At 40.9% G+C, this 14,689-nt stretch overlaps 1 protein-coding gene across 1 annotated transcript in view; it reads right to left on the bottom strand.

The window, feature by feature from the left end:
- Positions 1-5,517, bottom strand: part of ADCY10 (adenylate cyclase 10) — a 77,411-nt gene extending 71,894 nt beyond the window's left edge. Inside the window, exons 1-5 of the mRNA XM_045877538.2 lie at positions 4,781-5,517; positions 4,005-4,109; positions 2,846-2,884; positions 2,509-2,652; positions 1,362-1,567 (exon numbers count right to left, since the gene is read on the bottom strand). Coding sequence (XP_045733494.1) covers positions 1,362-1,567; positions 2,509-2,652; positions 2,846-2,884; positions 4,005-4,109; positions 4,781-4,928 — 642 coding nt within the window. The 5' untranslated portion in view covers positions 4,929-5,517. The remainder of the gene's footprint in view (positions 1-1,361; positions 1,568-2,508; positions 2,653-2,845; positions 2,885-4,004; positions 4,110-4,780) is intronic.
- Positions 5,518-14,689: the final 9,172 nt, after the last annotated feature.

Raw genomic sequence — 14,689 nt, 5'->3', positions numbered from 1 at the left:
CTGGTTAAACTATATATCATTTCCTTCTTATATTTTAAGGATAAAAGGACAAAGGGGAATGATGCCCAAAAATGTTGGTGGAGCATCACCAGCAATAAGATTCATACCAAGATCAGGAACCCCATGGTATGACACACAGAATGATACAACCTCAGTTCTGTGGTGTTCTTGCCTCCCACCCCATATGAGTAACCTTAGTCCACTAATGAGAAAGTATCAGGCAAAACCAAATGGAGGGACATTCATCAAAATGGTCAATACTCTTATTAAGTATCAAGGTCAAATAAGACAAGGAAAAACTCAAGAATTGCTATTGATTGCAGGAGACTAAGTAAAAATAAGAACAAAATGCAGTGTGAGATCATGGATAGAATCTTGGAACATTCCACTGAGGATATTGAGTAGGAAACTGGTGAAGTCCAAAGAAGGCCTTTAATTAGTGAATGGTATCGTACCGATGTTAATTTTCTGCTTTTGACTACTGCACTCTGGTTATGAAAGATGTTAACATTCGGGGAAGCTGAGTAAGGGATATATGGAGACTCTGTATTAATTTTGAACTTGTCTGTGAGTCTAAAATTAATTAGAATTAAAACAGTTTCTAAAGTTATAAGGAATGATTGAAGAAGATGGGGAACAGGGAATTGTTAGCCAGCTAGATCATGTAGCCTGGGCAGCACTGCAGGGAGAGTGGTGGGTGAGTGTGAGGGTGGTAGACTGAGGCACAATGTGGGAGGGCCTCTGGCCTCCACCAGCGGCTACCCAGATCTCCACCGCCTCTCTGTGGGCCGTGCAGTCCATTCCCGGGGTTCAGCTGGTGGCACAGCTCTTCTCCCTACTACGCACGCCTGAAGTCCAGTCCCAAGGACCATTCTGCTTATAGTCAGTCTTCAACCTCACCACAGTGTTTGCTACTAGGCAGGGCTGTGGGGAAAGTCTTCCCTCACTGAACAGCTGCCCCTGCTCCCCTCCTATTCTCACCCTCAGTGATCCCTCGCCCTGAGTTAGGAGGGTGTTGAGTAGTGAAAGTGATGGCCGATGGCGGCCCTCAAACAACAGCCCTCTGCTCCTAAGGAATAGGCAGGAGACCCTCCCTCTTCCATAAGCAAGGGCCCTAGCTCCACCAAAGGCCTCCATACCCAAAGTCTACATCCTCAGTGGGCACAGAGAAGCCTAATCATCTCCTCTTGAATGCCCGGCCTTCGCTCCTGGACTAAAGCCTTGTAAGTCTAACTCAGGCTGTCCCACCCGAGTCTCCAGCCCAGGAGCTTCACGCCACGGGCCTTCCCAGTGGCTTCCTGACAGGGGGCCCCCTGGCACAGACGGACGGAACTTTCTGCAAGCGGCAGCATGGCACCTACCTTGACTGCTCTCTGATCTGGAATTCTCTCAATTTCGATCATGCTCCGGTCGCAGAGCTGCCAGCAGTTTGGGGACAGAATGACATCGTTCATCTGCGCCATGTTCTGTGCCAGGCGCACATCATCCACCGCCTGCCCGATCACCAGAAAGAAGCTGCGTGTTTCATCTCCGAAGACCAACATGGTGATGTGGCCTGCAGCCAGGGCTGGCAAGGAGGCAAGCACCAGGAGTTCTGGGTTAGTCCCCAGCAGCACTGGTTCTCGGAACAGCCCGAATCTCGGTGTGACTGCGCGACGTCAGAGCGAATGTAGTTTCTGAAGTTTGACAGAGGTGTCGGAAGACGCCCCTGTGGGCCCAGGCCTTCCAAAACTCCTCTTTCTCCTGAGCTAGAAACTCGGCTACTAGCTTTCACCTTTCTGTGACATCACTCTCTCTAGATGGCCCTCTCAGTCCCCAAAGTTATTTTATCCTTTCTTCAATTTATTTGTACTTAAGAGCAACAGAGAACAACTTCAGTAATTCCTTCTGGAGAGGATTTTCGTTTTATCAGAGACTGAGGCTTTAACTAAAAAGAAACCCTTAGAGTTGAATTTCAGGCAACAGCCAGAGGGGAAGAGGTTGGGGAAAAGGAGTAGGTCCCATCCCAACAATGTGCCCTCTGATTGTTTTCAAGTTGAGAGCTGAAGGTTTCCGTACCAGAGCGACAGAAGATAGAATGTTGTAAAATACAACATACATACAAACTGTATGTGCGAATGAACTACGCGTGATACACAGTTCTTTCAAATGACTGACAGCAGCAAGACCTGACAATAATAGCAATAATAGTAATAATAAAGACTAGTTTGTGGAGGGGTTACTATGTGCCAGGCACTATACTAACTGCTTAAACTCACATTTTGTAAGAGCCTACGAGGGAGATATTAGGATTAGCCCAAATTAATTAGGATTAGCCCAAATCTTAATTGGTAAGTGAAGGAGCCAAAACTCCTTCTGGTTAGTCTAATTCCAAAGTTCAAGACATGATGGGCGGGCTGAGCCACTATGTTCCACTATATTTTGTGTTTTCTCTTAGGGAGAGAGATGCCTCAGGGGTTGGGACCCATTTCCAGAATGCTGGAGCATCTCTCTTTTCTCCAAGCTTACCGATCTTGACTCGGACATCCAGGCCTTCTTCAGACTCCTGCGTCTCAAACAATCCATGGATCTCCAGGCTACATTTAATTACCACCGTGATAATGTTTTTCAGTTGCCTTCGCTCCACCTTCCACAGGGCTAGCAGCGCATCACCTTGAAGGGACAGACACACCGGGGGGCTTCTGAGCTGCCCTGGGGATCGGTCTGTTTTGTCTGGAATCTAGACACTTACTCTTCAAACATGCCTCAAGCCAGCCACTGCTTTCTGTGAGGTGTCTCCTTTGTTGGAACACAGGCCCCTCGGCACACCTTCCTTACCCCTCCCATCTCAGCGAGCCCCCCATACCTGCAAATTTTAAGATGTCTCCTCCAAAAATCAACACTTCTGAGAAAAAAAAGAAAATAAGGTAAATCAAACTCCAATTTTTTAAAGCTAATGAGAATTCATTCTTCATCCATGGAATAGAAAATCGGTCAAGAGAACAACAATTCAGAGAATAAACTTATACTAAAGATGTCTCAGACACGTCACTTATACCCATTGGAGTGTGTTTCCTCAACTGTAGAAGGCACACATTGACTAGATGATGTACATGCTCTGTTTCTGTGAATGGGAAAAGATAGGACAGAAGGTGGGATTTCTGGTGAGGTCTGAGGACAGCGACTACTCCTGTCCTCAGGAGTGGAATGCTTTTTACAGATCAATGTATGTTTTAAGCTGGGGCTTAAGCATGGGTGAGTGGATGAGTGGCAGGATTCCACAGAAGTGAGAATCCAAAAATTGGGAAACCACTACAATGGTCAACTGGGGTTTTGTTTATTACCAACTTTCATTTTGTTTAGGCTTTATGACATAAATGGGCATTTTTTTCTCTTATTTATGCATCATCACAAATTTGTTGAGCACCGTTGTGCTGAGTGGGACACAAACAGGAATTAGATACAATTTCTGCTTTTAAGGAACATTAACTTTTGTTTAGTGGGTGACATTAAGATATTACTAGGGAAACTCACAGCCCGATAAAAGACTAGACCCTGAGTTTACCTTAATAGAGTAAATCTTTTCTTCATGAATAGTTCAAATTAATAATACAAATAAGATGGTAGGCAGAGGTTGAAAAGTCAGTTGTGCTTCTGAATTCATCATTAGAAGACAGAGCACTGATGAGTTAGTTAAAATCATTCATCTATTCATACAGCATTCTCTTAATGACATTTGGGTTATGTTGATGCTCGCTTTTTTGAGTCATCGAATATAACTAAAGTTCTTTAAAGGTAATCACTAATTCAGTCTTTGGTGCAAAACACTCTTTCCCGCAAATAGTCTGTATTAGTGAGGTGTGATTACATTCCTTTACTTGCACTGTATTGTATTTCAAAAAAGATTGGTTTCTTACACATTTCATGAGGAAAACAAAGATAGCATTCTGTCAGGTTATAACCAAAAAATACGGGAAAACAATCAATGAAACATACTTAAGTCAGAAACCCATGGGGACACTTACTCTCCACTATTGCACTGATATAGTGGTTGAGGATCTCCACCAACTGCTCAGCCCCTCGGTCCATGTACATGGCTGTGCTGAACTTCTCAGTCATTGCAGTAAAACCTGTAATAAATGTCCACCTCGTTTCCTTGGCTGCTTGGAGGAACCAAACAGAGCCAGGAAAAGAGGAACTCACTCGAGAGCACTGAGTCCTAACTTTTAAGAACGGGCAAGGTTTCTTCTCCATGATCTTCAGCTGGTCGAGTGTCAAACATGCAGCCTCCCCTATCTATGCTTATTATTTTAGGGATCAGGGAAAGATGCCAGCTACCTCTTCCCTCCAAATTTCCTCACCCTGTACAGGGATGACTGCAATTCCTTTAACTGGTGTAGGACTTCCATTCCATGATAATGAAAACACACAAAATGGAAACACGTCTGAAGAGGTGACAAGTTTACTGTTAAGATGTAAATAACACCTGGGGAGACCATTTCCTGAGGTCAAGTTTGCCTGGAATGTGTGTGGGGCTTGGGAGCTAGACTCAGTGAAGTTGGGCAGGGACATGGAGCCTAAAGTTCCAGGCCTGCAACTGGGGCATCTTAAAGGTTTGCCCGTGACTGGACATGCTGGGGAAGGGAAGAATGAAAGGGCCAGGTACACAGGCTATCCCTCCTCCCTCCTGTTTTCTCCATAGGAATATCTGCTGTAATAGCGCAAAAGCTCAAAAATGGCACCCCGCTCTGCAATCAAGCTCTGTGAGTTCACCCACATGAAAGATTCCCTCTGTACTTGCCTGAAATATCAACAAACATCAGGACCCCATCAAAATAATCCACAGAGGGTCGCTCTGGAGAGAAGTCTCCATAGACAATGAGGTCTGGTAGATGAGCTGCTATTCTGACGATGGCCCGGTCCTGTGATTCTTCTCTTCGAGTGCTCATGTTCAAGGCAAATGTTCAGGAATTTATGGTCACAGCAAACAGTCCCCAAATAGACCTTCTACAAAGAAAAGCTGAGAATGGAGGAAATCTGACTTTTTTTTGGAAATCTGACTTATATTCATTTACTCAATTTCCTATTTCTTTTTCTCCACTTGCTTTGTTCTAAACTGTGGACTACTTATTTAAGTGACCGAGTGGTGATAATGCCTGAAGTGTTGAGTCACACTTGAAAAGGGCCACTTTTCTATATGGAGAACCCCTCATACGCTGGGCCTTCAACCCTCAACAGCTGTGACATATATGAGCACCATTACAAATGGATTGGAGTGAAAAGAGAGTAGCTGAATGAGTCCATCCATTTTCGTGAAGGGATGAGCCCTCAGGATACAAGTCCTGTTGAAGAGAGGCCAGTTGCACTATTCGCTCAGTCTATGCTCCTTGTCCTTCTTCTGTCCTCATGGTTCATCCTCCTCTCTCCCTCCCTTTTGGTCTCTCACCTGTTCTTTCTCCTTTTTGAAAATTAAAAAAAAAAGTGTAAATGTGAGTTTATGTGGGTGAATGTTTATATAAAGATGAGAAGCAAAGCAGTATCACATACAAGCAGGAGACTACATGTATTAAGGTATAGTCTTAAATTACAAGAGGGAACGAATTCAAAGGGGTGTGTGTGCGTGTGCGCGCACGCACCAGGCTTTAAACTGTAAGTTAAAAGGGAAATGTTGAAACTTTAATTTATTGCCCAGTTAGTTCTAAGAAAACCAGAATTTCCTAAGGCCTTCGTTTAAGCTGTTGGGGTCAATTAAATGTTCATGCCTGAGTGTTGTAAAAATCATGCTCTATCACCGTGAACAGAAATAGCATACCCAACATTTTCAGAGCAATCCAAGTTCCTGGAATAAGTGATACAGATAATAAGAGAGTTAAAAAAAAAAAAAAAGGAACTGTTCCTGACCATCAGGGAGAAACTGGTTAGTAATTTCAACCAGACACAGGTCATACTGGGGTATGTGAGAGCATTGGAAGGAAAAAGAGAGATAGTTAACATGTATCATAGACTTAAGAAAAACATTAAAAAAAAAACAAAAACAAGGGAAAACATTAGTATATTTAGCAAACTCTAAAATGTATAGAAACCTCTAAAATTGAGTACTTAATATTAGGTACTGAATAACCTTTAAAAGGAAAAGCCCTGGCAAACTCAAATATTAAAAAGTGAACAAAAGATAGAGAGACATGTACCTAAGGTTAAAAAAAAGGGGGGGGGGCTGGCATTTAAAAACTCAATAAAAACCACAGCATGTACTAGGAACAGTTAATAGAGAACATGTAAATCAAATAAATAATTTCAGATAGTGAATTTGGTAAGTGCTATATGACTTATAGGAAGGGTGGGAGAAGACTGAATTCCCAGAATAAGCTGAGACTTAGGAAAAATGCTGAAGTTAAGAAAACTTAGAGGGAGTTATAGGCTTTATTAAAATCAAGGAAATTATTAAAAGAGAAATAAGGACAAAGTTTCTGCCTTCTTCACTATGGAGAATTAAAAAGTATAACAAATATTGCTAATAAAGAATTAAACTCCAAGCTTAGAAGGTAGTGATAAAGCACCAAGTCACTTTAAACAAATTCTAGTCAGCCCCAGATAACCTATATACACAGATACTGAAGGAATGGACAGATGTAATCTTGAGAACAAGAGAGGAGCTGGAAAACTGGAGATGGTCACATTCTTTTCTGAATTTCAAAAGATGAGGCTACAGAAAACATAGACTGGTAAATATGTTTCAGTCAGTATAAGCTAGGTTTGCTTCATAAACAAATACCCCAAAATGACAGTGGCTTGAAATAACAAAGGCTTATTTCCTGTTCATTTCTTACTTGTGCTACATATCTATTGTAGATTGTCTGAGGCTTTGCTCTATTATTGCCTTCACTTTGGGATCCAGGCTGGGACATTCTGGCTAGCCAGACTAGGACTTGATGGGGCCGACTCATTCTTAAAGTGTCCTCCCAGAAGTGACATATTTCTATTCTACTCACATGACATTGGCCAAAGAAAATTATGTGAACACAATTTCAAATAAGTGTGAAAGTGCAATTCTACCTTGTGTGCAGTGGGAGGCAGAGTTGGAATATTTGTGAAAATTCAAATATTTGCTGAAATGTGAGCACTTAGATCAGCAGGAGGTGATTAAAAGGAGTTAAAATAGATTCAGAGCCAAGAGAAAAGTTACTAACTTTTTTGAAGAGTTATTAAACTTCTAAATCAAGAGAATGCTGTAAAGTATATCTTGACTTTAACAATGCATTTAGCCAAATTTCTCACATCCTTATGGGTAAGATACAAAATTATAGGTGATAAAAACATGGTTATCTTTTAACATTGTTAACAATCCTACCTAAAGGATATGGATTTGTGTTCTATCGTCCACTCAGAGGGAAGCCTCCATGGACATGCTAGAGGACTTAAAGATGTAATTGGAAAGAGAGCCAATGTACTGAATGACAGAATCAGGATCTTAAAATATCTTTTTTTAAAAAAGATTTTATTTATTTGACAAAGAGAAAGAGAGCGAGTACAAGCAGGGGGAGCAGTAGAGGGAGAGGGAGAAGCAGGCTCCCCACTCAGTAGGGAGCCCGATGTGGGTCTTAATCCCAGGACCCTGGGATCATGATCTGAGCTGAGGGCAGACGCTTAACCGACTGAGCCACCCAGGCACTCCAGGATCTTAAAGTATCTTTTTTTTTTTTTTTTAAGATTTTATGTATTTGAGAGAATGAGCGAGTGAGAGAAGACTAGCGGGGGGAGGGGCAGAGGGACAGAGAGAAGCAGACTCCCCACTGGGCAGGGAGCCCAACATGGGGCTTGATTCCGTGAGTCCAGGATCATGACCTGAGCTGAAGGCAGACGCTTAACTGACTGAGCCACCCAGGCGCCCCAGGATCTTAAAATATCTTAATTGACTGAAATAATAATAAAATTTCAGAAGAACAAAGGCAAAGTGCTATATGTAGAATTTTAACGAAATCAAATGCATCAGCATATGGTGTGAAAAACTAGATTTACTGCAAATTCCATGCTGTTTTTTTTATTTTTATTTTTATTTATTTATTTGTCAGAGAGAGAGAGAGCACAAGCAGGGGAAGCAGCAGAGGGAGAGAGAGAAGCAGGCTCCTCACTGAGCAAGGAGCCCAATATGGGACTCGATCCCAGGACCCTGGGATCATGACCTGAGCCGAAGGCAGATGCTTAACGACTCAGCCACCCAGGCGTCCCTCCATGCTGTCTTTTAAAAAACACTTTTATTAAAGCATAACATGCAGGAAAATGAACAATTCATAAGTGTATAGCTTTATGAATTATTATAAAGTGAACAATCCATGTAATTCCTACTGATATCAAGAAAGAGAACATTACCAGCACTATAGAAGCTCCTTTCATGTCATGGCCCAGGCACGCCCCCCCCCCCCGGCCTTTTTCCCAAAGGTAACCCCTTCTCCTTATTTCTAACACCACAGGTTATCTTTACCTATGTTTTTAAACTTTACACAAATGGAATTATACTATATATATTCTTTCATTTTTCTCATATGTTGGTGATATTCATCCACGTTATTTGTATATCAAGAACATTCCTTTTCAGTGCTATCTAGTATTCCACCAGCTGATTATACCATAAATATTTATCCATTGTACTATTGACCTATTTGTTGTTCCCAGTTTTAGGCTATTAGAAACAATGCTGCTAAGAACATTCTTGTACATGTGTTTTGGTAAACACGTGTGCATTTTCCTTGGGCATCTACTTAGGAGTGGAGTTGGTGGGTCACAGGATACACATATATTGAACTTGAATAGATCCTGCCAGTCTTCCAAACTGGTTGTACCAATGTATACCCTACAAGCAAGATATCAGAGTTCAGAAGCTCTGTATCCTGGCCCACCCTTGCTATTGTCAGTCTTTCAAAATTTTAGCCATCTTCGTAGGTGAGTGGTGGTATGTGTGGCTTTGTTTCCCTTGTGGGGAACTTTGTGGTACTAATGAAATTAAGCACCTTTTCATATGTTTATTGGCCATTTGGATATGATGCCATCTTAAGGTATATGAGTAGTGTTCAAATCTGATCCAGAGCATTGGGTTTAGTTGTGCCCACTTTATTTGAAGGTCACTAACAATGGAACATGAGTGATGGGAGAGATTGGAAATGTCAGGAGATGATGACATTCAGGTGAAATGCTAGTTATCTTCCAATATCTGGAAATGTGAAAGTTGTGAAGAAACAAGGAGACACAGGTCCCTGTGCAAAGTCTAATGCAGACCCCTGCTTTTCACATACTAATCCCTCTACTATTTCCCTCAGGTAGGGATTGAGTGTGGCTAATCGAGAATAAAGTTCACAAGAGGGTTGAGGAGTAAAGGCAGGTTGGAGATTTTTCCTCAGTAGAGGGGGTCAGTTTATCAAAGAACGGATGAGCTTAATAGGTTTCTGCAGGCATGGATGCTCTGAAAAGGCTTGCACAGGTGTGCTAAGCAGCCACAGAACTGAGGTAGGATTGAAGAGAACTGAGCAGGGCTGGAGCTTTATTCCCTCTCCTGCCGTGCTCACTGACTTCTCAACAGATTTTTCTTTGGCTACCATTTGTGAGACTACGAGAATGAGCACAATATATAGGACATCCCGTTAAATTTAAATTTTAAATGAACAATGAACAATTTTTAAATATAAATATATCCCAATTATTACATCTTATCTAGCAACCCTGCTTCCAGCCTGTCAATTCTGGCAAATACCATACCCTCCTCAAATGCACAGTGTAGACCATCTTGCTTTAGTTTGAACACTGTGTGGAAAGTGGGTTAGATTTATTTTTTGTTGCTCCAAAAGCAGGAACTAGGATCGATGGCTGGCAATCACTGGGAGGCAAATTTAACAATGTAAACTCCCCAACAGGGCAGTCTGGGAAGCACTGGATTTCCTTGTGAAGGGGACACCACAGCTGTCTTGCCTGCAAGGTTGTAGTGATTCTTACATTTAATGGAAAGATGATTGCTAAGATGCCACTGTTTTAAATAAGGTGATCTGAGAACTTGGATAGGTTTTTTTTTTTTTTTTTAAGTTTATGACTACGGCAGGGAAAGTAGATGCATTTGGCCACTAAGATGACAAATGTATGAGGGAAACTAGAGTAAGAAAATGATTTGTTCATGAGCTGAAGAGGCCCAGACATCTAAAATGAATACCTGAGAGTTTGTCTTATGAACACTCATAAAACAACAATAGAAAACTTCTATTTTAGAAGAGTAGATTAATATTTACTTTGTGGCACATTTCAACTTATTGAGACCTCTTTATGTGAAGCATTTTACATTGGTTGCCTCAAAACAGCACTGTGAGGTAGGCCACCCCCCCATTTTATAGACACAGAAACTGAAATTCAAAGAAATTAATTTGCCTTAGGCCACACAGCTGGAAAGCCCAGGTTGGCGGGATCTGAACATCCATATTCTTTCTACCACACCTTGCTACATCCCATTTGCATATGTTTTATGACACCTTGGGGATATTAATGACCTAGAGAAAAGATACATTTAATTTTAGAGTACTTCCAATGCATGTTGATAGTGGTGTCATCAATTATTTGGCCAACTCAGTCACAGTCAAGAAGAGAGCATGAACAGAGCAGGCACTGAGGGTGCATGAAAGCAATGAGGAATGAGGATATCGGAAAGACTGAAAGAGAAAGCAGGCGGATGAGACCCCAAAGATACAGCAAGATAGAGTTTCCTGAAAGAAGGAAGAAGTGTGTGGGTTTATTCTACTTAAAACTCAGCAGTATCCAAAAATGAAAATGAAACTAAAGATTATATCCATTATGGTTTCTCTAAATACCTTTTCTAGAAACTTCTAATAGATTTCAGCTTTCAACCAGTTGTTACCACTATGTAAAATCAGGTTTTACAAGAGCCCAAAGAGGAGATACTCTGAACTTAAAGGGATAATGTGTCAGGAAAGCTTGCCAGACCACTCTAGCCAAGGCAACTTTCCCTCTGAGTTATGAGGACACTTAGTGTCTATAAATGTACATGCCTTATTTTCTATTTAAACATCCTTACCTATTGATCTGCTTATATCTTCCTGTGAATTGTAAACTCCTGTCTTAGAGACCATATTCTACATGTCCTTGTTTCCTCCAGAGCATCTTCCTACCACCCCCCTCACACGGTAGCATTTGCTATTTGAGGACCAATAAAAAGTAGGCTATCAAGGGAGAAGTTGCAGGACAGAGGTAAAGATGGCAAGCCAGCAAAATAGAGCATCCAGGATACATAAGATGAGGCAACATTTAAGACTTCCAAGTTTCTAGCCTCACTTAAAAGACTGACACAGAGATTTACATCTGTCTATCTATCTAGGATACCTAGCCCAAGGAGTTCCCACTTTCCTCTCAGCTCCAATACCTGTCTTCTTCCCAGAGGGCTGACCTCCCCTTTACCTTTGCAACCATTCTTCCTACTGAGACTCCACATACCTCCTCTTTCTCCAAGGCTGAGGGAAAGCCAGAGCCTAGATCAGGTACTAGATCTTTCAGGAGTGCAGAAAACAGAAAAGGGGCCTGGGTGACATTATTCTGAAGACAAAAGTGCCATGTCTGTGTATGGCCCATAAAATGACAGTTTTGTCTAAAAGCCGTTTTCCAGGCCACACCCTCATCAGAAGCTCATTGTTTCCCGCTCACTGACCATGCTTCTGATTGGCTGGCACTGCCCTCCCCTCCCCCACCAGTCCCAGCGGCCTATCTCCTACAGGGACTGGTTGTTTCAGGTTCTCCATCCCTCATGTGGGGCAAGGGTCTGGGAGACTGATATGACTGACTCCAAAGTAGTTTTCATAACTCTTTCTCTGACCTCGTAGAGGGTGGCTGAAATTAGGCAATAATTAGTAGGTTATCCTAAAGCCATGTATCTCCTAAATAAGCAAACACCCAATTTTGATCAATAATGATTATGGCTTTTACCAGAACTATGAAATTTATCAGTTATGCTTTCAGAACTTTAGGGATTTTTGTGAGGTAAATTTTTGTTTGAAGAATTACACACCCGTCTTTTTTGATTGGGCAAGTGCACATTTCTAATCAAATTCACCCCAAAGATAACTTGCAATCCAATGTGGCACTGGATTTGGGTTTCTCAATCCAATGTGACACTGGCAAAATATGTTTTAAGAGGGTTGCATATTTTCTAACAGCTTAAATCACGTTTTGATTTTCTAGCTGTTCTTATGTATGTCACAACTACAATTAACATTTAGTGACACATATGTAAAACTTGAATTTAAAAAAGTTGAACTGAAAAAGCAAGTAATCATTCTCAAGCAAAGTCCAGCCCTATAATTACATTTACTGTGTGTTTCAAAATGTTATAAAACACATTTGTCTTAAGGGAGGAAAAGAGATTCATTTAATTATATTTTGTCAAGAAAATTTTCTGATGCTAGTTGTGGAAACCAGTCTTAATATAATTAGAATCATACTTCATATAATTAAACAGACCCCTTAGGGAGAAAGCCCATCTAAATACCAGTGCTTTCTATTTCTGTTTCATTATACAAACAAGCTCCAGTAGAAACTGTTTTGCTTCATGGAGAGGAACCTGGGCTTTGAGGTCAATCCACGTTAAGATTCAACCTTTCACCATCGTTTGAACAACTTAAAAAAAAAGAGAACCTGTTTAACGATGGAGAATTGATAGCACTGATGTACTTTGGATCAGTGTTTCTTTGAAATGAATGCCAAACCACAAAAAAGATTAGGTTAAAGAATTTATCTCTTATTGAGCATTCTCCACCCCGCCTTTGGACCCTCACCCCAAGCAGCTTGTTTTCTGTTTAATCTGTGAAAGCCTCAAGAGTTCCAACAGTTACTACCCCAGAAGGTGTGCAAATAGGTTAACACAGTATACCCTCTTTGCAGGTATAGTTTGGTCTAAGAAAGTACTTTTTAGGTCTACCTTCAATTAATAAGCTTACCATTTTCCGAAACTTCCTACATTTATTTAATTTTACACCAATCATTGACGAGGTCTTGAGTTAAAACATTATTTCAATTAATCTTTACAACAATCCTATTAAGTAAATACTCTCGTATCCCCATTTTACTCTTGAAAATACTAAAGCCCAGAGACAAAGGTTAATAAGGTCTCACAGTTAATATGTAGCAGAGTTGAGCTGAAACCCAGGCCTATTAGACCTGGCATTGAGTATTTACCTAATGAAATTTTCAGTAAGGACTGGTTAGAAATTTTGATAAAGAAATCAACTAATCAAGTGATTTGTATCATTTGTACTTTTATGGATGTTAGTACCCACACTGGTAGTAAGGACTTCTGGTATATAAATTCTGTTTTTGTTTTTTTTTTTTAAATCTTATTTATTTATTTATTCATGAAAGTCAGAGAGAGAGGCAGAGGCAGAGGGAGAGAAGCAGGCTCCCTGCCTAGCAGGGAGCCCGATGCGGGACTCGATCCCAGGATCCTGGGATCATGACCTGAGCCGAAGGCAGACGCTTAACCGTCTGAGCCACCCAGGCGCCCCTAAATTCTCAGTTTTTGAGAGTAGTTGTGAGACTGGTCAGTGGACTCTATGTTTTAAGTGGCAAGAATTTTCGATTGGATACTTATTAGAGTCATTTAATTTTTAAGATTCAATAATGGGATGGATGAAGTTCCGGGGCATAAAGAAAGCATGAGCTCGTGGTCTATCAATGGAACTTCTGAGAACCAAAAGGAAGAGAATTGTGATTGCATCTAAATGCTATAATTAATTTGACTGACAAGTGGGGCTTAGGAGAACCCATATAGGAAAGAGGAAGTTTTAATGAAAAGGAAGGAAAACATCAGTTCAACATAAACATTTTAATAAACTTTTTTGTGTCTATGCCATATTTCATAATAGATGGTTTTCCTAAAGGCTTAACCCTAGGAAACACACACGTGTGCTCACACATGCCACACTAATTTAACAGCATGGTTTATACAAAGAAAGCAGTAATAATTGGGCTCTTCAGGACCTCTTCACTTTTGCCTATGTCAAATTCTCTAATCCTTCCTCCTCAAAGATGGACTAAAGAGAAGGGGTAAGTGATAAAGAGCAAGGTTTTCACTAATTGCCAAATTTTGATCAAATACATTATTTTAAAAGTTCTTTTGTCATTGCTTCTTCAAACTTGGAAATAACTTGCTTTGCTGATTCCTCTGACTACTACCCGGGACTAGCTCTACTAGAATTTTTAGAAGGAAACTCAGTACTCCAAACAGAAGCTCAAATCAAATAGACAGCTGATTATTTCTAGCACAGAGTAATCTATGTCCAGTCTCTCTTCAAAACAGGGACAAAGATCACAATGTTTTCAAAAGCTGACTTACATCCAGGGTACTCTACCAGACACTTTAATCTGCCCAAAGTCATAGATTACAAATCACGAGCTGGGATTCAGATTTAGGACTCCAGAGCCTTTTCTACCACATTATATCAATTACAGAATATAATTCAAAAACTTTGAATCCTTTGTTACCCTGTGGCTGTAAAGGAATGGCTAGCCATTCCACTACCCACTTCTCACTCTCCTTAGCTCGATTTCCTTTTACTTCCGGTGACTTCACCATCCTTCACTGTCCAACAGATTATTTAACCTTTCAACCATTTCTGGTAGACTAGAACAGAAGGAAGCCACGGGTCTGTAGGAGCAAGTATGATTTACAATG

Source organism: Mirounga angustirostris, unplaced genomic scaffold, assembly GCF_029215605.1.
Source record: "Mirounga angustirostris isolate CCGP_5_RB_7025 unplaced genomic scaffold, mMirAng1.0.hap1 SCAF_6, whole genome shotgun sequence".
In the NCBI taxonomy this organism is placed as follows: Eukaryota; Metazoa; Chordata; class Mammalia; order Carnivora; family Phocidae; genus Mirounga; species Mirounga angustirostris.
This window is presented reverse-complemented; position numbering and strand designations above follow the sequence as displayed.